The sequence below is a fragment of the Mchenga conophoros genome, linkage group LG19 (assembly GCF_057382185.1).
Source record: "Mchenga conophoros isolate Kocher_MC1m ecotype Shallow Benthic linkage group LG19, M_conophoros_male_GT1.1, whole genome shotgun sequence".
Taxonomy (NCBI): Eukaryota; Metazoa; Chordata; class Actinopteri; order Cichliformes; family Cichlidae; genus Mchenga; species Mchenga conophoros.
Window position 1 is genome coordinate 22,539,630 of NC_140544.1, and position 24,251 is coordinate 22,563,880.

The window sequence follows — 24,251 nt, forward strand, 5'->3', positions numbered from 1 at the left end:
CTTAAGAAAAACCACTTTTGTTTTGCTCTTGGGGAGAAGCTTTTAAAAGCTTATTTGTGTGCAAAGTCAGCGATTGCTGTTGACCTTTGAAACAAAAAATAAAGATACCAATCAAAATCCAGCTTTATACGGTGAGGAGTTGGAAAATAGCCATCATGGTGAATGGAACTTTGTCTTATTGCAAAATGTAGCTGAGTCTCTGCTGCCCCACTACAGCTGAACTTCCCACCTCCCAAATAAAACTTTAACACCTAATTCCAACCCTGTGGTAGGAAACTGATAAAACATTTTCATGCATGAAGCACTATCATTGTTTAGTTCAAATCAAAGTAGATTAATTTTATTTAAGTTAAAAACTGTGTACAGGGTCTGGGTTCAGTATTGGGTTCTGATTACTAGACATATTTTCTGTGCAAGTTTTTTGACTAAGACTTGAATTTTGAGCCTCTAAGCCCATCCAGTCTGGTTTTTTCAAGGAATTAATACTGCAAAAATCTGACTCAAAGTATCATCAAAGAACAACACATGTTCTCTTGCCTCACTGTGTGGCCTTCTGGCAAACTGTAGAATTAATATTAAAATTTTATTAATCAAATTTAAAGCCCTTCATGGCCAGGCTGATGTTTGTGCAGCACCACTGCTAACATGTTATTGCAGTTTGAGGCTGTAACAAATACATTTCTCTGCATTTTCTGCTTGTTTTAGTTATCCTGATCATGTGGTTATTTCATTTTGACCTTTGTTGTCATCAGTTACTTTTAAATATGTATTTATGTATGCTGTGATATGAAAACTTATTTCTTGTAAGTTGATTTTATTTAAAATGTGAAGCACCCTATAACTTTGTGATTTAAAATGTACTGTATAAACAAAATTATTTTCATATTACCTTATTATCCACAGCAAATTAGAAGTAATACAAAATGTAGTGAGATAAGCATAATATGTTGCAGATTCTAAACAGTGTTACTTAATTTAAAATCTTCTTAATAATGTGATCAGGAATGAATACATATTTTAGTTTCCACCTCTGAAAGTGGACTCAGTGAACCAGTGATGCATGTCAGAGTCTGTATCAGAAGCTCACAGCTGCAACACTGCAAATAGTAACTGAGGGAGGCTTTTGTACGACTCTGTATCACTGTGTGAACTCTGGGCCTGTATATGCTCCCATACAGTAGTAATCTCCTGCATCTGCAGCCTGAACTCCATTGATTGTCAAAGTGAACTCAGGCTCAGATCCACTGCTGCTGAAATGACTCGGAGTATCAGACTGGCGTCTGCTGATTTTGAGAAACAGCCGTTTGGGAGGCTGTCCAGGTTTCTGAAGGTAGTAACTAAGTCCAGCAACTCCTTGTGGCACTAATGGTCACAGTGCCTGACAGACTTGGCTTAACAGAGTCAGAAAACTATTGGCAAAAAACTTTGAAATGAGAACTAAAATGATGTGAATCTTGAGGAAAAAACAACAGAAAATGTATCAGGTTAAATCAGAGAAACATTAACAGCACAAACAGAATTAAAAACAAACAAATAAAAAAAAGTAAAAAGTCTCTCACCCTGACTCAGAAAGTCAAACATTATAATCAGAGTTACTGGAAACATCACTGGACCCTGACCACTGCTTAGAGTAGAGCTTCACCAACACTTCCTGTTGGCATCTGATGTGTTTTATAGTTTGATGAAGTTACATGTTGCATTTGTTGCAATAACCCTGTAAATGTTTGACTCATTATTGATGTGCAATTTTATCAGCGAATATTATCCATGTTGTGCTTTAAAACAATGCTGTAAAAAAAGTTGAAATCACAAAGTAAAATCACAGCTTAAGAAAAACAACTTTGTGGAAATTTCACAAAACTTTATTAAATACAAATGCTCCATCAAACCTCATATTTCTATCACAACAATACATTTTTAAAATACAGAAAATGATATATTCCACGTTATAGTTTCTATCAGCATTGTATAGTTCATAGAGTATTTTTTCATTAGTAAATCATTAGAATGCATTATAGTTTATTAGTTTATGTACGTAAATAAAAAAGTGCAACTGTTTCAATCAGTAAACTTGTTTTAATAACAGACATGCTGAGGGAGTTTTGATTGATTGATTGATTGATTGATTATTAATAATTAATTTGTCCCTAGGGAAATTGTTTGCAACATAAATTCACATGACTTGCAAAGGCGTGGGGGGCTGGGCAAGAGTTAACCCATGTGGACAGCAGTTTGGTCTTGCTGCCAGTGTTCCGGCGCTGGACATATTAGCCTGCCTACTTTGGTTTGGAGTAAGCACTGGGAGTCATTGGGAGGCGTTGGGAGGCTTTGGGAGGGGGGTGAGTGCATCTCTGTGTCAGTGTATTTGTTTAATTTGAGCAGACAAAATTCATTGCTACATGCAAGAAATGTATTTCAGTTTTGCTATTATCCATATACACACATAATAACAGCCCCTCTCGCTCAGAAGGGCTGTTATTATGTGTGAGAGCAGGTCTGCAGATGTCTGTGAGCACACAGAGCAGAGATCTGAGCAAGAGCAAAAGCCAACAACTGAGCAACAATGAATCTTGTTTGCTGAAATTAAACTTTTCTTCACTCAAAAATAATTTTCTCCTCAAAATGCAACATTTGATCTTGCAAATTTTCTTTAGGTTCGCACAGAATAGAGGCACAAAAATAACACCAAAGCCATCTGCCGTGACCGGTTGGCGTGAGGGACACCTATTTAAATGGTAACTGTAACAAAATACATTTACTCATATTTTGTATTAAATACGTGACGCCGGTACATGTATTCCATTACTCCCCAACACTGGAGGCTATAAGAAGATTCTGTTTCTGTGCTGTGATGAGCTCTGAAACATGACTGAAACTCTTCAAATAAGCCATTCCTCTGCAGATGATCTGTTAGATGTTTGACAACTACTCTTTCAAGAATGTTTGAGATGAAAGAAAGCTAAGACTAATTAGCTAAGACTGCTGGGTCAAGAGAAGGCTTTTTAAGTAACTGTTTAACTACTGCCAGCTGTTTCTGCTGTTGCGATATTTCTGCAAACATTTGACTTTCTAATGATGTGCATGCTAAGTTTATCAGCTAATATTATCCATGTCGACTTTAAAAAAGGGTGTAATAAAAGTAAAAATCACAAAATAAAATCACAGCTTAAGAAAAATCACTTTTGTTTTGTTCTTGGGGAGAAGCTTTTAAAGGCTTATTTGTGTGCAAAGTCAGCGATTGCTGTTGACCTTTGAAACAAAAGATAAAGATACCAACTAAAATCCAGCTTTATACTGGTGAAGAGTTGGACAATTTTCCATCATGAATGTAATATGGTCTTATATGTTGCAAAATGTAAAGTCGCTGCTGCCCTGCTACAGCTGAACTTTCAACCTCCCAAATCCAACTTTAACACCTGATTCCAACCCTCTGGTAGGAAACTGAAAAAACAAATACAAACAACATTTTCATGTATGGAATGCAATCATTGTTAAGTTCAAATCAAAGTAGCTGATTAAGTTAAAAACTGTGTACAGGGTCTGGGTTCAATATTTGGTTTTGATGACTAGATGAATTTTCTGTGCAAGTTTTTTGACTAAGACTTGGATTTTGAGCCTCTAAGCCCATCCAGTCTGGTTTTCTCAAGGAATTAATACTGCAAAAATCTGACTCAAAGTATCATCAAAGAACAACACATGTTCTCTTGCTTCCCTTCGTGGCCTTCTGGCAAACTGTAGAATTAATATTAAAATTTTACTAATCAAATTAATAAAATTAACCAAATACATTTTTCTGCAATTTTTGCTAGTTTTCGTTATCCCAATCATGTGGCGGTTTAATTTTGACCTTTGTTGTCACCAATTAGTTTTAAATATGTATTTATGTATGCTGTGATATAAAAAAGTATTTCTTATAATTTGATTTTATTTAAAATGTGAAGCACCCTATAACTTTGTGATTTAAAATGTACTGTATAAACAAAATAATTTTCATATTACCTTATTATCCACAGCAAATTAGAAGTAATACAAAATGTTGTGAGATAAGCATAATATGTTGCAGATTCTAAACAGTGTTACTTAATTTAAAATCTTCTTAATGATGTGATCAGGAATGAATACATATTTTAGTTTCCACCTCTGAAAGTGGACTCAGTGAACCAATGATGCATGTCAGAGTCTGTATCAGAAGCTCACAGCTGCAACACTGCAAATAGTAACTGAGGGAGGTTTTTGTACGACTCTGTATCACTGTGTGAACTCTGGGCCTGTATATGCTCCCATACAGTAGTAATCTCCTGCATCTGCAGCCTGAACTCCATTGATTGTCAAAGTGAACTCAGGCTCAGATCCACTGCTGCTGAAATGACTCGGAGTACCAGATTCACGGCTGCTGATTTGGTAAAACAGCAGTTTGGGAGGCTGTCCAGGTTTCTGTAGATACCAGCTGAGATCATCATCAACTCCTTCACTGGCTGTACAGCTCAGAGAGACCGTCTCCCCCAAAGCAGCAGCTTTAAACACAGGAGACTGAGTCACAGATGAACTGGCATCTGATCCTGGAAATTAAAATATGTTACTTTGTTAAAATGACAGTGTGATGTAAAGTACAACATAACAGAGAATATAACAGAACCACATCACTCATCACCTTGAAGTCTGAGCATGATTGTGATCAGCAGTGAAGTCAGTAACATCATCATCATTATGATAAATCTCACTGTCAGAGACTCTGCACAGATGTTTCCCGCTGGTTCTTCTTAAACTGGTTTAGGATCAGTGAAGCGCAGCAAGCATTCAAAACAGAACCTACAAACAAATACCTGTGTGTGTGTGTGTGTGTGTGTGTGTGTGTGTGTGTGTGTGTGTGTGTGTGTGTGTGTGTGTGTGTGTGTGAGAGAGAGAGAGAGAGAGAGAGAGAGAGAGAGAGAGAGAGAGAGAGAGCCAAAGTGAAGAAATTTTTTATGCAGCCATGAATCATTGTGTAAACACTTCACTACCATGGTAACCCACAGTAATAATCTGCAGCATCTACTGCCTGAAGATCACTGGTGGATAAAGTGTACTGAGAACCAGATCTACTGCCTTGGAGTCAAGATGGAGTTCCTGAGTTTGGGAGGCTGTCCAGGTTTCTAAAGGTACTAACTAAGTCCAGCAACTCCCTGTGGTGCTGATGGTCACAGTCCCTTACAGGCTTGGCTTAACAGAGTTAGAAAACTTTTGGCAAATGACTTTGAAATGAGGACTAAAATGATGTGAATCTTGAGGAAAAAACAACAGAAAATGTATCAGGTTAAATCAGAGAAAGATGAGCAGCACAAACAGAATTAAAAACAAACAAATAAAAAAACTCTCACCTTGACTCAGAAAGCCAAACATTATAACCTGAGTTACTGGAAACATCACTTGACCCTGACCACTGCTTAGAGTAGAGCTTCAGCAGTTACACTGCGACCCAGTGTTTTCTGTTTTTGTTTTAAGTTTTATTCTGGGAATTGTGGCTTTCTGTCTTGTATTTCCTCTTTTACCTCTTTTAAAACACGCACGTCCAGTGTTCAGTGTTTTGGGTTTACATCACTGTTGTCTTGTCTAATTAGGTTCAGCTGTGTCTCCCTCCTGTCTGCCATTTTCTTGTTACTTTTGTGTGTATATTTAGTGCGTGGTTACCTCTGTTCTTCGTTGCCGTTACATGTATTCCGTTACTCCCCAACACTGGAGGCTATAAGCAGATTCTGTTTCTGTGCTGTGATGAGCTCTGAAACATGACTGAAACTCTTCAAATAAGCCTGCAGATGATCTGTTAGCTGTTTGACAACTACTCTTTCAAGAATGTTTGAGATGAAAGAAAGCTAAGACTAATTAGCTAAGACTGCTGGGTCAAGAGAAGGCTTTTTAAGTAACTGTTTAACTACTGCCAGCTTGAAGGCCTGTGGTACATAGCCGATTACTAGAGACAGGCTGATCATGTTTAACTCATTTTTCTGTGATTTTGGTTTTTAACAGGTTCATCAGGTCACTAATGTAACAAAGCTGAATAATTATTTCACTTTGCATTTCACACACAAATTTTCTCTCCTCGTGCAAACATGGTATTGGTTTGACTGTATGGGTTTTGTTTTGAATGATTGCCAGTTTTACCAGTTTAAGAAAAGTTCATCTTTAATCATCAGTGATATACAGGCTGTAGATACTGGAGAGTGTTTTGCTGACTCTAACCTCACTAAGTACAAATTACAGATTTAGGTTGAATGATTGTGTTACATGAATTTTGTCTGAATTTTGAAATAGGGATTTTAAAAATTCTTACACCAAGTTATGTTCTGTTCACATTTCCTGACAAAGGTGGCTGTTTAAATATAATAATGATAATAGTAATAATAATATTAAAGGTCATGTTACGTTTACAATGTAACATGATCTGTAAAATTGCTGATCATGCTAAAAGCATGTCCAACATGTTCCAGCAGTTCCACCATGACTCCCATCACCATCCTCATTCACACTCTGACTTACAACTGTTTAATAGATCAGAAATACTTTAAACACAGAAAATAATTTCATCACCAAAAACCCAGATTAGCGCTCATATAAATTCATAAATTTGCAGGCACTATGTTAGTCTTGCAGATATAAGCATATTTTTGGCGTTAAATAAAGACATAGTGCATTATCATTCATCACAATGTTCAGTCAAAATTTAATTTTACAAGTTTGAGGCAAAAATGTAAGTGCATAAAATGAAATTGTATGCAGATACAAGTGCATCTATTTTCTTTTCCAATCCAGGGTGGTGTTGACAGAAAACACAATATTGCTTTTACTTTTTAAACTCGAGGAAATGTTTGCAGAATATGCCTGCATTTGTAGCTGTAAAAAATACTTTTACAATTTTTACTAGTTGTTTGAGTTAGACCTACTCACCAATCACTGATCGTGCACTGTGGCACAATCAAAAAATAACTCTCACTTGGTCGTAATTTCGCTTAAATTCACAAGAGGGCAGTGTTGACGTAAACTAGGATTGCAAAGGGAAGGTAGGGGTCTGCTCGAAAAAGTAACGTTTTCCATTTGCGACACAGGTGAGTGCAGATATACGGAGGTGAAATACACCAAGCGTTACAAAAGCAAATGCACAGCGTGTGAGGTCTTGTGCAGGATTTCTTACTTGGAGTGTGTGACTGAACTGGTGATTCCACCATAAGTTAAACAACCACAAAATATTTGCTGGAGGCTTAGTGGAGCTTCTATTACGTTTTTACAATAAAGAGGTTTCCGCGTTCTTACGGGAAGTTGATCTTTGGTCAGTGCGGAAGGGAAGTTTAACTAGTCTACGTTCTAACTAAGGTGCTTCCAGGCGCACGTCGTTTTATCAGATAGATTGTCCTTACTTTGCATAGACCCACAGAGGCTTCGCGATTCATTTATCATTATGTCATCTTTGCTTTAACGCATCCGCACCTGGCGTCGATTATTGCGCGCTCTCTTCTCTCGGCTTATATAGGCTACTCTGAAAATGAGTGATCCGAGAACAAACTGTTTAAAAACAGCACTTCAGTTGACTTCTCAACTAATGTTGGTAGGTGAGACTTTTTCAGCCTTGCTACAGTTTTTACTGTATTATCTTGTATTCTCCTTCCAATCATATTACCAAAATTAACTTTATTAGAGTGATTAATAGGGTTTTTACTTTTGCCAAGTGTTGATTCTTTCTTCTGTTTAAAATAGTAAATACAGTATTTAAAAAAAAAAAGCTACTGATATAAAAGATGTTGTTTGCGATTTTACATGTAAACCTTAGTGCCGAGTCACATGTCACGCGACAGAGAAGGTCATGTGAGAAACAGGAACTACAGAAAAATCAGAGTAAGGGAGAGTGGAAGATTTATTATTATATTTCTTTTTATAATCATGCCTGTTAAAAAACGTATTTGTACATTTTAACAGTCCATGTTTACTTCCCTTTATTTTATTTTATTTTATTTTATTTTATTTTATTGTTACACAGTGCAAACCTATGATTAGTTCTGTGGTAACTGTATGAGTTTTTTAACAAAGTTAGTAACATAAAAAACAAGCTACACACCTGAGAACAGTAGAAAGAACCAATGCTCTCCTCGTTCTTCAAATAATTCATTTTAAGCCATTCATATTTGAATTTTCCTCTGAATTTCCTGGACAAAAGAATAAGGAACATGTATAACTGCTGTGAGTTATTTTTTAAATTTGATCATACCTCTGTGATTTTCTTGAAACAGTGTTGAATTAAATTAACGCACAGTTATAACAGCTAGGGTAAGCCAACAGCAATGCATCAGTGGGTGGAAGGTTGCCAGCTGAATTCCAAGAACTATGATGTGAGGCATGTAGCCCAACTGGTGTAGTAACACTTCTGTAGCTGCTAGGTTAGAAAGCTTCCAGGTGAAAATAGGTTTGAACAAAGTATCTTGTAAAAGAAAGAGTTATTCTCTTTGGACACGTTGTTGTGTGTACGATGAAACCAGAAGAGTTGGCAGATATTGAGCTTAGCAAAGATGGCTTGGCAAAACAGGAGACCTCTTACTAAGTTATTGTCATAAAGAAAAGATGTGTGGTTATCTGTGGTGATAACCCATGAAGCTGTATATAGCATGTGTAAATATAACTTTTATAATTTCTTATTCTAATTTATCAGGCAGTGGGGATACTGGTGTGGCTGATTGGAGTTTACCTGCTGATAAAGTATGGAGAGAATAGCCGCTTTTTTTCAGAGTCCTACATGACCCTGACAGTTTTGGTCATAGTCACTAGTGCTGCGTTGCTATTGGTCACCGGATGCCTCGGCTCCTGGGTGAGCCTCAAGGATTCCATCTGTCTACAGGGACTGGTGAGGCTGTCAGTCTGTTTGTGACTGTGATTATCTCTATGTGTATGTAGTGTTTGGAGTTTACATAAAAAAGTGTTTTCTTCTCCAGTTTGTTTACCTCCTAGTTGTGGTCTTTTGTGTGAAAAGTACGGCTTCAGCACTGGCTTATTTCCACTCAGTGACGGTATGTAAGATTACTTAAAAATTAATAAGCATTGGACAATTGTGCTTTCATGATAAAAGAAGATTATTCTTGGGATAAAGAGGCATATGTGTTTTTGCTCCTTGTCTCTTCCAACTTTTTCTTTAGCTGGATACAGAGATGGCTCCCTTCAGTGGAGTGTTTGAGAACTACACCGGCAGCAGCGAGGACTCCAATTCTCGATCTGTGGATGCTATGCAAGAGGAGGTTTGTACTTTAATATGTCAAATGGACATGACTATGAATCCCTACAAAAGCTTTTTTTTTTTTGTTGTTGTTGTAAAACTTGTGTAGCTTGTGCAGCAGTAATACTAAAACAACAGCTATATCTTCTAAATAGATGATGTTTTAAAAATCAAAATATATAATCTTTCCTTAATGGAAATTTTCACTCAAGAGGATATTTAGGTATTGACTGAAAGCGTCCCATAAGATGCCTATAAAGTGCTATAATTTTCAGCCCTGATCTGCTTTACCTCATCCAGAAAAATCAGGCTTAAAGTAAGTTGTCCATAATACATGGACAAATGTATTATGGTCAGATATAATACATGATATATTAAGAAATTCTAATAAAAAACAAATCCTGTTCATACTCATGTCAATCAAATATAATATATGTACATTTTGACAGTTTCCACTGTCTTTTACTAACTTGTGGTGATTTTTTTTGGTCTCCGTTAGCTCAAATGTTGTGGTGTGAAGAACTACACGGACTGGCTGGAAACCAGCTGGTTTAATAAAAGTGGAGGGCTCAGGTTTCCTTACAGTTGCTGCAACGTTACTTTCCCCACTTGTAATGGCACTGTTTACCAGCCATGGCAAATTTACACACAGGTAGACATGTGCATCCTGATAAATTCATCAAGCTTCTTCATGAAGGTTTGATTAGACCCATATGATTCTCTGATTTTCTTGTTCATTGACTCAATCTTTCAGGGCTGCCAAGAGGAGCTGTCGAAGGTCATACAGTTTGCGCTGAAAATGGACATGTGGAGCTCCCTATTAGTTTATGTGGTGGAGGTTTGAAAGACTTTAAACATTTCTGAACTGCATATTGTGTATACATTGCATATAAAATGCACACCTGAAAGAAAAATGAAACACTGGGAGACTGTTATCATGAGAGCAAGCTTTAATCTTATCTTTAATTTTAGTTTGGCCAAATATTTAGCACAATATCTAATATGTAAATTCAATTTTATTTATACAGCGCCAAATCACAACAACAGTCACCTCAAGGTGGTTTATATTGTAAGGGAGACACTATAATAATACATACAGAGAAAAACCGAACAATCATATGACCCCCTATGAGCAAGTACTTTGGCGACAGTGGGAAGGAAAGACTCCCTTTTAACAGGAAGAAACCTCCAGCAGGCCAGGCTCAGGGAAGGGTGGCCATCTTTCTTCCACATGCCTTGGAAGAGAAAAAGAGATTAATAACCAGTATGATGTCAGAAAATAGACAAATGCACAACAAAATTTCCAAAGCCTGGACTGACATATTGAATTGACCTATTTTGTCAAACAAAAAAATCTAAAATCCAACTCAATTAGTAGCAACCTTTTAACATTAAGGACTGTTTACAAAGATGTGCTGCCAGCTGGATGCCGAGTAAAGCTCAACAACTTTCAGGTCCTAAGCTTGTGACATTGGAAATAACATTTCACTGCGCACCATTATCACTGCCTGTGTGGAAGTCCATTTGACATATAGTGTTATTTATTCCATTGGCAAAATAAAAATGTTGTTTAAAGCAGTCGTTAAAAACATGAACAATAATTTGATAGTTTTTTATTAAAATCTTTAAAATGTGTCACATTTTAATGAATATTTAAACTTTTCACACTCCATTTTCTCTACATCACACATGTTAACTAAGGTGGTTAACAACATAAAAGCTCATCTGTTACAATGATGAATCCACCTAAACATCTTCTGCATCATGCAATTTATCAATGGTTTTACTTCATTTAGTGGTGTTAGATTGAGCTTTTAATCATAAATTCTTACACATGTTTAACACAGGCTGCAGAAGGTGATTATTTGCCAATAACCAAAATCCTGCTCTTTTTCTTTCTTCTCCTGCAGATTGGGTTGTTTGTGATGGTGAAACAGCTCATGAGAACAAATAGATCTACGAGGTACCAAGTACTGGAGAAAAACTAAAGATGCTCTAATGGATGGAAGATCACTACACTTTGAATAGATATAGTTCAAATGTCAAAACTATTGAGTCATTTGCCGGTACACTATGAAACATGTAAAACTGGAGAAAGTCGTTTTGTGTAATACATGTACAGATGTCTATTGTTATCACTGGATTGTCTGTCACCAAAAGACTGACAGTTTTTTGCAATAAACATTAGAATCAGAATACTTTAATAATCCCTAAAGAACTTATGTAATTATGTAAACATACTGCAGAACTGGCCTGTGTGGACTTCTGGCCTGACAAAATGTAGGCAAAGATGGGGCAAAGGGCTTAGAGATATATCCTAAATTAGGTTTGATCAATATGAGTTACTGTCAGACTTTTTTTGGCCTACAGAGGGCTGGCACATTTCTGCTATAGCTCTCTCAAGCAATATTTGTGTTGAGTGTGTGTGGTTGAATTGTGGTAAGTTTGTATCTTGATTGTCAGTGCATTACTGTATGTGGAGAATTCCATCACTGCCTGTGTAATAATGTTTTGTTATTAGACTGAAAGTGGTGCATACAGAATTACTTTATAAAAGAAATATAAATGAAGTGGAAACTAATTGTATACTTTACATTGCATTTAGCAATTTAAGCTTCTCTGCACTGATATTCACATGTGATCCCTATCCCTATGGTCACTAAATTGTGACATGGACTTTTAAGATATAATAATATTTTTCAACAAGTCAACCAACAAACTATTTTTCGTTTTCCTTAAGACCCAGAGAAATATTCACCCTTTGCCAAAACCTGGGGTTTGTCCATTTGATGTAGATGAAAAATAAACCTAATGATGCCATTGTTGGAAAGCCAAATTATTGTTATTTTATTTTCTATTTTATATAGACGTGCCTTTAACAATAATGCCCTCTGATCAAAGAAGCTTGGTTATCCCTTATTTAAGGGCAGGGATAGCTCAGTAGGTAGAGTGGTGGCCCCATGATCGGAAGGTCGGGGGTTCGATTCCCCTGAACAACTACCCTGAGGTACCCCTGAGCAAGGTACCGTCCCTACACACTGCTCCCCGGGCGCCCAGTGGCTGCCCACTGCTTCACTGAGTGAATGGGTTAAATGCAGAGAGGGATTTTCCCCACGGGGACCAATAAAGTACACTTTCTTCTTCTATTTATCAAGTGCCTCATCATGTGAGCCAAGGTGTGAAAAAAGGTGTGGATCATTACCACCAGATGTTTCGGCTGAACCACTGTGAGATCCTATCATGTGATCTATTGAGGTCACCTGACACAGGAATGTAATGTCATGTATTTTTTTTTAATACTGTATAGATTTTCCTTACTAATTTACTTTTTGCTGCAAATGATTAGCTATTTCAAACTCCACTAAGTAAAAAAGGGCAACTTTTCTGAAAAGTTTTTATGTTGGATTTGCATGCTGGGAATTTAGTTACTTGTACTTCTTAATCCTATACTCCCAGTCATTTGTCTGAAATGTCCGAACCTGTCAAAATAAACAATTTGGTTTTCCAGTATAGTAAGCCAGGTGAGAGTCATTTTAAATTATGTTAAGCAAGCAAAGAAAAATGCTCAAAATGCTCAAAAAAAGAAGGGGAGGAGAGGGCAGTGTGAGTGTAGTGCTAGGACTTTGGATGTGAGCAGCGCTGGAAATTAGCACAAAACATGAAGTTCTGATGGATGAGTAGCTTGTGTTTTTGTACTCATACTGTAATAGTGTGTGTGTGTGTGTGTGTGTGTGTGTGTGTGTGTGTGTGTGTGTGTGTGTGTGTGTGTGTGTGTGAGAGAGAGAGAGAGAGAGAGAATATGAGATGCTGTGTTTTAGGGCCCAAGAAAATATCTGCCTGTGGCAATTTTTCATTACGGCTTGGGGTCAGTTTTTGTGGGAAGGTTATAAGGTTTATAAGCCAATAAGACTCCCTAATGTCAAGTATTTATTTTAAAGGGTTAAAAACGGAAAATAAAAATACACGTTACCTCCTTACAAAGATGTTTTAATGATAATATTATTAATAAAAATATAATAAATAATAAAAAACATAGATAAATATAATTACAAAATTGGAAGGATTGATGTTTATTATCATTGTTGATGTTGTTGTTGTTATAATTATTGCTGAATTTAGAATTAAGTCGAAATTTCGAGATAAATCGTGAAATATTATTTTGAGATTAAATCTCAAATAGTATAGGAAAAAAATCTATTATTATTTTAGTTTATTTTCAAAATAGTAATATAATATTTCTTTTTTCGCATACTCCTCGGTAATCTCTTCATCTCTAGAGTATTTGTGTTTTTATGTGTTGCAGCATGCCTTTCATGGGGTCCGGAGTTTATTGAAATTAATCATATCTACAGAGGAAATATTTTTAGCTTTGATCGAACTAGCCATACTGGATGCGGATCCCACCGTCGTCTCCTGCAGAGGCGTGCCGATTTAACAGCTCGTCTTTCAGATCCGTGAGGGGGCGTGGCTGTTTCCGTCACTTAGCTTCGTTCTGGGTTCCTTCGTTACGTGAGGCCGACTTGGAGGGAAGTGGACGTTACCAAGAAGAAAAGAAATAGGCGAAGGGAGCAGAAACAGCAAAAAGCACCACTTAAAAGCTGGTAAGAGCTTTCATGGTAACAAATGCTTCCACGGAGTCGTCTAGCCTTTGCTTCGATATTTCGACGTGCAAAGGTTTGTCAAAGGCAAATGACTGCCATGCCGCTTTCGCGGCCTGTATAGCTGTTGGCTAGCGTTAGCCTCTGTGGCCTGTTAGCAGGCCGCTGGGGTTTCGGCACAGGGACAGAAAAGCATTCATGTGACGCTCTCAAAAATGGGGCAGCGGTGCTTTGTGTTAGCTATCCGGCGTCGGTGTCACTTTACTTTTCACATTGCGACCTATTACGGACCCTTATAACATTTAAGTTAGAATAAGAAATTTACCTTCTGTTTGCTAATCCCGATGTACACATTTGTCATCGTAATCATTGTAAGCACAGAAAAGCGTGGAGTATGCAGCTCACTAGTTTGCTAATGCTATAAAATTTTGCTAGCCGGGCCCGTGCACGTTTCCGATTTAGATTTTGAGCTCGCGAGTCGATGTGTTGTTCACCCGTGTGTTTAAAACAAAAGTGCAGTATTAAAGCGGAGTCACTGTAGAAATTAATCTAAGATTTCTCAATAGTGCTTTTTTTATTTTATTTTAGCCGCGTTAAATAGTGAGCACAGTAGCTCGCAGTTCCCTTGTTCTTGGAAGCTGTTCATTCAAATATTGCACATTCAAATTCTGATCTAACGCTGCTGCTACATCAGCTCCGCTCCATATCCGACTGGATAATATGGAAAAAAAAAATACTAGTGCGCTAGCCCAGTTTTTCATCAGGATTACTCGTGTTCATTGAAAAGATGTAAGAGCGTCTTTAATTGAAACTTTCCATGCTTTAACAGTTAATATTCAGCAACTGCTCTAAAACGATTTATCTTGCACGGCAGTTCGGCTTGTCTGGACTCTTTAAGTTGTTATGTGGTGAATAGTTGTTGTTTTTTTTTGTTGTTTTTTTTGTATTCCCTTACCCCTGTCTTTGCAGAGTCAACAAACCATTTCTGTTCTCACAATAGTTTGGTTTTATTTGGAGGTTATGTTAGGAAAATAAAATTTGATCCAAAAGTTATCTATCCGTTTCCTATAAAAGATGTGTTTCACTGGAGATAAGAGTGGGATTGGCTGGTGACCTCCATGTATGCCCATTTTGTGAGACCCAATGTTTAATCAATCAGAATCAGAATCAGAATACTTTATTGATCCCTGGGGGAAATTATTTTTTGTTACAGTGCTCCATTTTAAACCAACATTAAGACAAGACAGACAATACACTAACTAAGAATAACTTTACTGCTAAACTATATCTATCATATAGATAGATAGATATGAGAGAGATGCATTTAATGTAAAATTAATTGCACTTTTTATGGTCTCTTTACACAATGTGCATACCAGTCCAGTTTGTGACTTCATTCATAGGCGCCCCATGTGAGAAACAAAGTAAACAGGAGAGCATTTAAGCTGGGAGAGCTGCCTCCTTTAAAGCATTATAGACAATCTGGTAGCATGATTTTTCAAGGAATTTGTAGAGCTTTAATGTCCAATACAAGGTTCTGTATTATAAGATGTGCTGCATCTTAATGTCATCTTGATCAGATTGTAGGTTTAAGATAAGATAACCTTTATTAGTCCCACACGTGGGAAATTTGTTTTGTCACAGCAGGAAGTGGACAGTGCAAAAGTTATGAGGCAAAAATTAGAATACAATAAGAATAAATACAGTACACAACTGTACAGAATAGAATAAAATAAAATACTATATACAGTAAAATAAAATAAATATACAATAAGATAAAAATAGAATACAAATACTATATACAACTGAGTAAAAATACAACGATGACAGAAAGGATTATTGCACTTAGTATTATTATTGCATGTTATTTGCTTGTTGAGTTGCCCTGACGTTGTTTGATATTTGTTTTTTCTCCGCGTAGCTTCAGGAGCAGTGAAGTGTCTTCATGGCAGTTCGTCGAGGACACATTAAGTATATGAAAGTGAGTACGAATGCCAGCTTTCATTTCAGTGAGTACTGTAGTATCTGACCATATTGTTTGGCAGTATGGTCAGTGTACAACATATTAATGGCATCAATTACAACTTAAAGCAAGTTGGCTGTTATATAGTAACAGCGTAACAAGTTTGTAAAAGATAATAAAAATCCAAAAGGCACACTGCAATTCAAGCAAATAATCAAAAGTTATCAGCCAGACACACAAACAATATTATGTAGCTGAAATATTGACTCTTGGCCCAATCGCATTTCAGTCTTCAACTAGTGTATTCTGTAGTGCGGGCTGTGAAAACAACAATTGAATTGGTATTTAAAAAAAATAATTTTAAGACATTTTCTAGTCATCTAAAATAATGTTAGTCCTATCAAATGTGTCATAAGACCACATTGCAGATAATTCGTGTTAGACATAATCATGAGGATTAACGTTAGGTACCAGCTTTGTTATGTTTTTAAAATGTGCATATTCATGTTAGCTTAGTGTAAATCACTGCTTTGACATAGGTAAAGTTTACATCCATTCACATCTTTGTCTAATATATTTGGGATTATGACTTAATTGTATTCCAGTATTTACTATCCTTTCTAGACACTTACAAGCAGTATGAATGGTCTTGGCCTTTTTGACCAGAAAGTCCCAGGATTAATGAAGTTAAGGGAACTAAAGTGTGAATTCAAAGTCTCTTTTGCACCTAACAATTGGTGTCTCTACTGTACTTGACAGACTGGGATATAAAGTGAATCACACACAGGAAAGTTGAAAAGTTGTTTGGTAGGTATTTGGCATTTGCTTTCTATTACAGTTTCGGCTTCCGATGATTACAGAAACAAACAAGAAAAATCACATTTCTTTTCATACTCTCTTGTGGGAACCTGGTCTGCTGTGTGCTGTCACTCAGCCTGTGGCTGCCATGCAGATCACCTGAGACAAGTTTGCTTTAGGCAAACAGGGACCACTATTTCTCTTTAGGTGACAGGCTTTATGGTCAAAAATTGCCACGTTATAAGAGTCATGGACTTTGAATGATGGATAATTAAACTTCAAATAAATCTTCTGAATAAGACACATGTTTTAAGTCCGGTAGATGGATAAGTGATGGATAACTAAGATTACCGTGTTGACTACAATAATCAGATTTTACTTGGCGTGACCTCCTTTTCTTATTAACCGTATAGTTGAAAAGGAGGCATCTGGATCTTGTACAGGAGCTTTTTGTTCATTTGGTGCAAACCTTTTTTTTTTTTTCTTTAATTCTAGTAACTATCAAAACTGTCCAGTATGCCCACTATTATTACTAATTTTTACTGCATCATTTTGTTTAATAAATAGTTCAAAATCTAAAGGTTACTACAGGTCACGTACTTGCAGTTAACGGCCTGGGGTAAACTTCCAAATGACCGTCTTCTGTAAGTAATTAAATCGGTTTCAGCAGCAGTTCTGTTCTACCCAACGTGCTTACCTTGTTTTGTGTTTTCGGCCCACCTGGCTGACTTGCAGGAGGTGTATGACATGTCGAACGGTTATGAAGACCACATGGGAGGGGATGAGGGGAAGGATGCCAAGACCAACCTGATCGTGAACTACCTCCCTCAGAACATGACGCAGGATGAGCTGCGGAGCCTCTTCAGCAGCATTGGGGAGGTGGAGTCTGCCAAGCTAATAAGAGACAAAGTTGCAGGTATGCAAAGTTTTGAAGCAATAAATCATGTCAGATCAGATCCAAACAAGATCTTGGATTAAATAGAAAAGGATTCCTGTTAGACTTGGCCAAAAATACATGCTGTGGCATTGCCAGACCATGTCGAGGTGGAGATTTGTCTTATAATAATTTTATTTATTTGGACGCTGTTTATTAATGGCCTGTTTTCTGCCCTCAGTGATTCTGTAACTTTTATTTGAGAGATCTCCCAAATTTATTTCCTGCCCACGCTGGGAAGTAGTTTCCTGAACATTTTTGATTATCATAGCCTTGTTTTATTGATTCCAACCAGCCCAGCCCTGTTTAATTGTTTATTCTAGCATGCAATGTTTGAGATTTGTTTTTATTTTTAATATTTATTTGTTTGCAGATTTTTTTGAACTATAAAACGTTTTTTTGTTTTATTTTATTGTTTTCCTTTTTTTTCTCTAGGCCACAGTTTAGGGTACGGATTTGTTAACTATCTTAACCCTAGTGATGCAGAAAGAGCTATCAGTACACTGAATGGACTAAGGCTACAGTCCAAAACTATCAAGGTAACGTGCAATAAGGTGTTCTACAATTCTCAAAGCAAAGATGTTATGTCATTTAACTTTGCTGTGGCTCTTGTGCTGTCCGCTATCTAGCTAGTACATGTCAGCCCGAGGAAAGAAATACTGCTTTTAACGCTCACTTACTGCCCTATCTTATAAGTCTCTGGTGTTTGACTTTAATTCAACTTATTTTATTTGACACATTCTGTCACAGTAAGTGTATTAAATGTATTTAATTTTCAAAATGATCAATTTGATTTCTTTTTTTATCACTGTAATGTTCTGTTGCTTCTGATCCTCCCCCTCACCCATTTTTGTTTTATTTATTTTTTTTACTCAGACCAAAAACTTGATGTCTAAAACAACCAGATTATTTTGTAGTTTTTTAATCCAAAATGTTGCTTTCTGATGGACAGACACAGCAGTGTTCAGCTGAATAAAAAGATGTATAAATATGACCAAACCACTGCTATATTAATCTCTGTTCAATCAAACTACTGTTTAGATGTTTTACTTTGGCAATTCTTTTTCAATTTCTGCATGCATATCAGAGTTTTAATCAGGCGTTTGTTGCTTCCTGTCGCCAGGTGTCATATGCACGGCCCAGCTCGGACACAATAAAGGATGCTAACCTGTACATCAGCGGACTTCCCAAGAACATGACCCAGAAGGACGTGGAGGACATGTTCTCACGTTACGGGCATATCATAAATTCCCGGGTACTTGTTGATCAAGGTACAGGTACGCAAGGTGAATGGCTTCCTTGCTTTTTTTTTCCAAAAATTTTGTTGAAATTAAATAAACAGTTTGTTTTTACAAAGTGATATCAGTTACTGCTAAGTAGCTAAATGCAGTTCATGCGGCTTGTATCGGAGTAGGTGGTTACAGCTGCTCTCTCAAACCTAGGTTCATCCCGTGGAGTGGCTTTTATCCGTTTTGACAAGCGTGCAGAAGCGGAGGAGGCTGTCAAAAACCTAAATGGTCAAAAGCCACCAGGAGCCTCTGAGCCAATCACAGTAAAATTTGCAGCCAACCCAAACCAGGTGAAGAACACACAGCTCCTCTCTCAGCTCTACCACAACCAATCCCGACGCTTTGGAGGACCCTTACACCACCAGGCACAGCGGTTTAGGTGAGGGAAGAGCTACATACATATAAACTGAATGGTGCTGATGCTTGAAATGCTACCATTTTTATATTTCATTGATTATCTAAGAAAAAAAAACAATAATCAGTCACGTTATCATTCTTAGTAACAGCAAGTATGCTAAATACTCTCACTTTCAGGTTTTCTCCCATGGGTGTCGATCACATGAGCAGCATGGGAGGCGTCAGTGTCCCTGGAAACTCCACCTCTGGCTGGTGCATCTTTATATACAACCTAGGCCAGGACGCAGACGAGAGCATCCTGTGGCAGATGTTCGGTCCCTTTGGTGCCGTGACGAATGTCAAGGTCATCCGAGATTTCAACACCAACAAGTGCAAAGGCTTCGGCTTCGTTACCATGACAAACTACGAGGAGGCCGCCATGGCCATCGCCAGCCTGAATGGCTACCGGCTTGGAGACAAGATACTGCAAGTGTCCTTTAAGACCAGCAAGGGCCACAAGTAGAATAAGCCGGACAATCAGGTGTAGAAGAAAGCGGGAAGTAACCCATGTCAGGCTTTTATTGCAGAAAGCTTAAGTTTTCAATGTTAGACACACCAGTTTCAGTTTCATCATATTCAGAGTTAAGTGACATGTTCACTCTTCTGCACCTTTGTAATTGTCTCAAAAGTGTCTAAGGTTTTCTTTTCTTTTCTCCATTGTTGTTTGTTTGGGGTTCAAGGACACTCAATTTTAATTTGGAGTGGATGGAGAGGCTAAAATCCCAAATTACCACCAACATTTTTTTGTGAAACTTATCTCAAAAACTAAAATCCTGTCTATATGTGTTGCATGTAAAGCTGTAGGAACTGCATAAAGGAGGCAAACCAATGATTCTTAGCAGTGCACTAAAAACAAACAAATCAGAACATTGTAAAAGATCCCAAGTGTGAACTTTTCAATGAATGATTTGGTGTAAAGATAGGGTTAAAGACTGCCCTCCCCCTTTTAATGAGACAGTTTTACTGCGGAAGAGCAGTGCTCTGTCCTGGTTCCTCATCACAAGTAGAAATAGATGCCTTAAACGATCATACAGTGGACATCCAGTAGACCTTTTAACTACTCACTACTACAAGTCAGTCTAAGAGCATAGCACTTTTAGCCAGCCAGCTTTAGGTTGCTCTGTATATCAGTCCTTTTGATGGTAATCTATTACTTCTGTATACCTTCCAGGCAGGTTTAAGAGTTCTTAAAAGAAACAGTGAGCCCTAGAAGGGAAATGTTTGTTTTGTTATCCATATGTAAAGTGTCTTTAATTATAAGTTGTTTGATGCGAGTTGCAAATGAACCCCAGTCAGTGAGTCACAAATTAAAATGGACCAAAGGCAGGGAGAGATACTGATAACCTCGCAAGAGTTTTTCTAAGCAGATGTTCAAGATAAATATTTTGGAGCCCAACTAATACTGGATTCTCATTGGCCAATGTTTGGTTTTGTTTTTTTTTTTTTTGTTCACCATAATCTGCAGATACTTAAAACCTCTGTGATTAAGCTGAGATTTACAGCTATCAGCTGAGCTCTAGTTATTAATTTTTTTCTTTTGTTCTTTTGATGAGGTACTAATTATTTACACATAATACTGATTCTTACTGAGAGCAATGCCACTAGCTGTTTGCTGATCTGTTGATTTTTGTTTTGTTTTTTTTCCTTTTCCTTTTGAGTTTATTTTCTTTTGATTATATTTCTTTGTAGATTCATACAGTTTTGTTACCGTATTAAGTTACAAACTTGTTTTAACGAGTGCTTATCTCGAATGGCCTTTGTTATGGATTTCAGTTTAGATTTAATTTTCTTCCTTTCTTTTGTTTTGCTTGTTTCCCTTTGAACATAAACCATTAAATTTTATTTTGTTTTGCTGCAAGTTTTGTTTGGTTTGTTTGTTTGATTTTTTTATTTTATTTACCCTTTTAGAATTGTTTTTCAGTTTTGTTTTATTTCCCTCGGTAGCAAATTTAGAGCGCTCCTAACACTTATCAAGCAAAAGTTTCTTCACTGGAAGCTTTTACACTTTTGAGATGTTAACAACTTATGGACCAATGTAGGTTGAGAGGATTTGATGCTACTTAAACAAAACCGATATTTTAAGGCAAGTAAGCATCTGTTAGATGTTTTCCACAATGATTTTTGAAACATGACACAAGTTTAACTGCAGAAGAACAGCAAACTGAATCAGTCTGTTGGCACTGCTGATAGTTTTGCTGCCTGTAGTTAATCCGATTTCAGTATCATCAATGGACATCTGGCTGTATGAAGCTGCTTTTAATATCTGGCTGTTAGTTTTGTATTCACACTAAATTGTCCACTTGTCAGTGTAGGTATCTAATGAAACTAGTGATTGTACACAAGCTAGTTTCCATATTTTAACTAGAAGTGTCAAAGATTTAGGCTTTTAAAACCAAACGCACTGCTTTGATCTTTAATGGAGATTACTTTTTACCACATGGCTTTGTTCACCTATTAGTAAAAGACTCACCCAGTTAGAAAAGAACTATGTCCACCTTTGTGTATGTTTCTTTAAAAATGCCGTTAGCATCGGTGCTGCAGTTGTTCTGATTCAAGCTCAGCAGGAGTTAAAAAGCATAACACTTGGAGATGTATTTCTAAGAATATACTTGGCTACAAAACTTGTTCAAAATTTTTCAGATTCTGTTTTAAAACTGTTTTTCTCCCTCCCCAGCAATAATTAAGCTGACACTTGAGAATATAGTTAAAATTGTCTGGCCCATCATAAAGGAATGCTCACATTGTGAGCTTGAAACTTTGGTCTTATTGTGCATCTTGATTTAGTATCTCCATGTTGTTATTATTGTGTCAGGATCCTTAACTTTGTGCAATATTTCATGACTTGCTCAGTGCAGGTAATAGACATTTGTTATAGTCATCGACTGTCATTTTGGGTTTTTTTTAAAAATATATAAAATTTTCTATTGACGTTACTGTGTAGTTATGTTGGCAGTCTAGTTTGGTTTGCATGAAAGGTGCAAGTGCGTTTAAGGGGCAGTGAAAATAAACTGCATTCCGCCTTAATTTATAAGAGGAAATAGTGTATTTTACATCAGAGGAGGCGCATTTATTTATTTGACAGTGTTTGTGGTCATACTTGATACTTATTGCAGTGTTTTTAATGGATTGTTTTGTTTTCTTGGTTTTGAACACTTTTGACACTAAGCTGAAGTCCGTTAAATGTCTTCTAACATTTCAATAAAAACATGGTGGCTTTAAAAAAAAATTAAAGGAAAATTAAATGTGTATTTAGAAGCTTGTTGTGGATTTGATCTACGTGATTCTCTTGAAAAAAGATGAGTAGATGTGCACTTGCACTTTTATGTACATGTTACTGAAGTTAGTGTTGCTGTGATATGACAGTATTGTTGCACATTCTTGGAAATCTGGAGATGTGATTTAATAGTAGACTTGACATGTAGATCGGAGTTGGAACCTTCTGCAACCAGATGGTGGGGACAGTGAGCAGAGTCTATCCTGAAGCTTATTTTTTCTGCAGCTCTTTGTCTCAGTTTTCCTTCAACTTTAAAATTAAAGCCAAAAATTGAGTTTTCTAAAGTAGAATATGAATATACAATTTCAGACACCTACACATATTTAAAACAAAAAAAAAAAACCCAGCTTCTTCAAAATGGCTTGGAAAGGAAAGAGAAAATTGAAACCAGTCTGGCTATTCTGTTTTTAGTGACTTTGGAATGCTAAAAACTCTTTTATTCAGATATAAATAGCTAAGTTGTAGCAAATTGTCATTTCAAGCAGGACCCTTTTTCTGTTTTGAGACTCGCATCCTTTTCAGAAGAACTCGCACTTGTGAGCGATGATGTTTGAAAGCTTGAAGTGAAAACTTTTCTTGGCAGTGAAATATGGTACAGGATGATCAGCATACAAGACAGTGCATGGGCTCATCCTGAACAACAACCAGCTAGAAGAATGCCAGAAATGGTGGTTTTATTTTACGTTTTTACTCCCCAGGCCTTGGTTTGGATGGATATGGTCCATTTTGAATTCGAATTACCAAAACGTAAAGCATTGTCTTTGTCTTTTTGTTATTTAAATAATAAAAATTAAACCAAAATGCTGAAATGGTGTTTGTGGAAAATTGAAAGCGCATCCTTACTGCTTCCACAGGAACTAAGACGGTAAGCAGCTCTGTACAAAGTTTTGACAAATTGCTGGTCTTGGGGTATTCATGTTGCCACAGAGGAAAGACCTCAGCAATGATCTTACAATGATCTTAGAAGCAATTGTTGCTGCCCATCAATGTGGGGATGTCTGTCAAAATCCAACTGTTAATGTGTTTAGAGTGTGGGATTAATCCCTGGCCTTTGATTATACTTTTTTATTTTTAAGACCTAAGTTGTGCTCCTGAGCCACTAATTTTTGCTGCCCTGTACCAGTAATTTTTTCAAGTGACTGCATCTTTGTACATAAATCAGTGCACTGTTGGATCATTCAATGCTAATTACCCCAGAGGGAGCTTTCAGTCACAAAACTAACAATTGGCCTTTTTGTAGACAACAGAGGTTTTCTAGAAACTTACTAAATCTTGCCCTAAATATCATGACAGCTTTGATCAATTATTTTGTGCTTGTCAACTTTCTTGCATGAAATATTCTATAAAATCCAACTAAATTTCAAGCTAAGTGTACAGAATTTATTTATTTGTCTTAGGAAAAAGGGGAAAAAAGGAAAGTTGAGCACATAAATTCATACATAACAATTTTTTTAAGTCATTGCTACTTAAGGTGGTTATGCAAGCTGTTGAATCACTGGGTGCACTTAGTTTTTCACACACTGCTTCTGCATTTTGGTTTAATTTTTGTTTAATAACACTGTAATATGCCATGTTGTTGTTCATCAGAGGTTGTATTCAAAGAATTTTAAGATCTCCTGAAGGACCAGATTATGTAAAAACCTTATAACTGACAGATGCTATACTTTCTTTTTACCTTGCCAAGTATAATCCAGCATGTATCATGAGCACTGCATATACTTAAGCTCAATAGTCTCTGAGGTTAATTATTAAAATAAAAACTTTCACAGC

At 36.8% G+C, this 24,251-nt stretch overlaps 2 protein-coding genes across 11 annotated transcripts; both read left to right on the top strand.

Moving 5' to 3' along the window:
• The first annotated feature begins 2,238 nt into the window (after window positions 1–2,238).
• tspan37 (tetraspanin 37) lies at window positions 2,239–12,739 on the top strand. Of its 5 annotated transcripts, none has more exons than XM_085257414.1 (9): window positions 2,239–2,339; window positions 2,655–2,735; window positions 5,016–5,138; window positions 8,672–8,863; window positions 8,952–9,026; window positions 9,153–9,251; window positions 9,729–9,881; window positions 9,984–10,067; window positions 11,140–12,739. In XM_085257414.1, the coding sequence occupies exons 4-9, from the start codon at window positions 8,756–8,758 to the stop codon at window positions 11,215–11,217; spliced, it is 597 nt and encodes a 198-aa protein (XP_085113540.1). In that variant the 5' UTR covers window positions 2,239–2,339; window positions 2,655–2,735; window positions 5,016–5,138; window positions 8,672–8,755; the 3' UTR covers window positions 11,218–12,739. The 5 variants fall into 5 exon arrangements, with proteins under 5 accessions (XP_085113540.1, XP_085113541.1, XP_085113538.1 ...); XM_085257415.1 differs by having other exon boundaries at window positions 5,029–5,138; XM_085257412.1 differs by lacking the exon at window positions 5,016–5,138.
• Window positions 12,740–13,680: 941 nt separating this feature from the next.
• On the top strand, window positions 13,681–24,250 carry elavl1a (ELAV like RNA binding protein 1a). Of its 6 annotated transcripts, XM_085257410.1 has the most exons (8): window positions 13,701–13,830; window positions 15,749–15,808; window positions 16,550–16,597; window positions 17,324–17,504; window positions 17,958–18,061; window positions 18,646–18,808; window positions 18,965–19,190; window positions 19,346–24,250. In XM_085257410.1, the coding sequence occupies exons 4-8, from the start codon at window positions 17,336–17,338 to the stop codon at window positions 19,668–19,670; spliced, it is 987 nt and encodes a 328-aa protein (XP_085113536.1). In that variant the 5' UTR covers window positions 13,701–13,830; window positions 15,749–15,808; window positions 16,550–16,597; window positions 17,324–17,335; the 3' UTR covers window positions 19,671–24,250. The 6 variants fall into 6 exon arrangements, with proteins under 6 accessions (XP_085113532.1, XP_085113533.1, XP_085113535.1 ...); XM_085257406.1 differs by lacking the exon at window positions 16,550–16,597 and having other exon boundaries at window positions 13,681–13,830; window positions 17,312–17,504; window positions 18,646–18,799; XM_085257407.1 differs by lacking the exon at window positions 16,550–16,597 and having other exon boundaries at window positions 13,681–13,830.
• Window position 24,251: the final 1 nt, after the last annotated feature.

Bases quoted from the DNA above. Each gene is read 5' to 3' on its own strand.
- tspan37 (XM_085257411.1), top strand. From the start codon at position 7,514: ATGAGTGATCCGAGAACAAACTGTTTAAAAACAGCACTTCAGTTGACT. The intron at 9,882-9,983 runs GTAGACATGTGC...TCAATCTTTCAG, and splicing joins CATGGCAAATTTACACACAG to GGCTGCCAAGAGGAGCTGTC. The intron at 10,068-11,139 runs GTTTGAAAGACT...CTTCTCCTGCAG, and splicing joins TATTAGTTTATGTGGTGGAG to ATTGGGTTGTTTGTGATGGT.
- elavl1a (XM_085257405.1), top strand. From the start codon at position 15,773: ATGGCAGTTCGTCGAGGACACATTAAGTATATGAAA. The intron at 15,809-17,311 runs GTGAGTACGAAT...TCGGCCCACCTG, and splicing joins GACACATTAAGTATATGAAA to GCTGACTTGCAGGAGGTGTA. The intron at 19,191-19,345 runs GTGAGGGAAGAG...TCTCACTTTCAG, and splicing joins CACCAGGCACAGCGGTTTAG to GTTTTCTCCCATGGGTGTCG.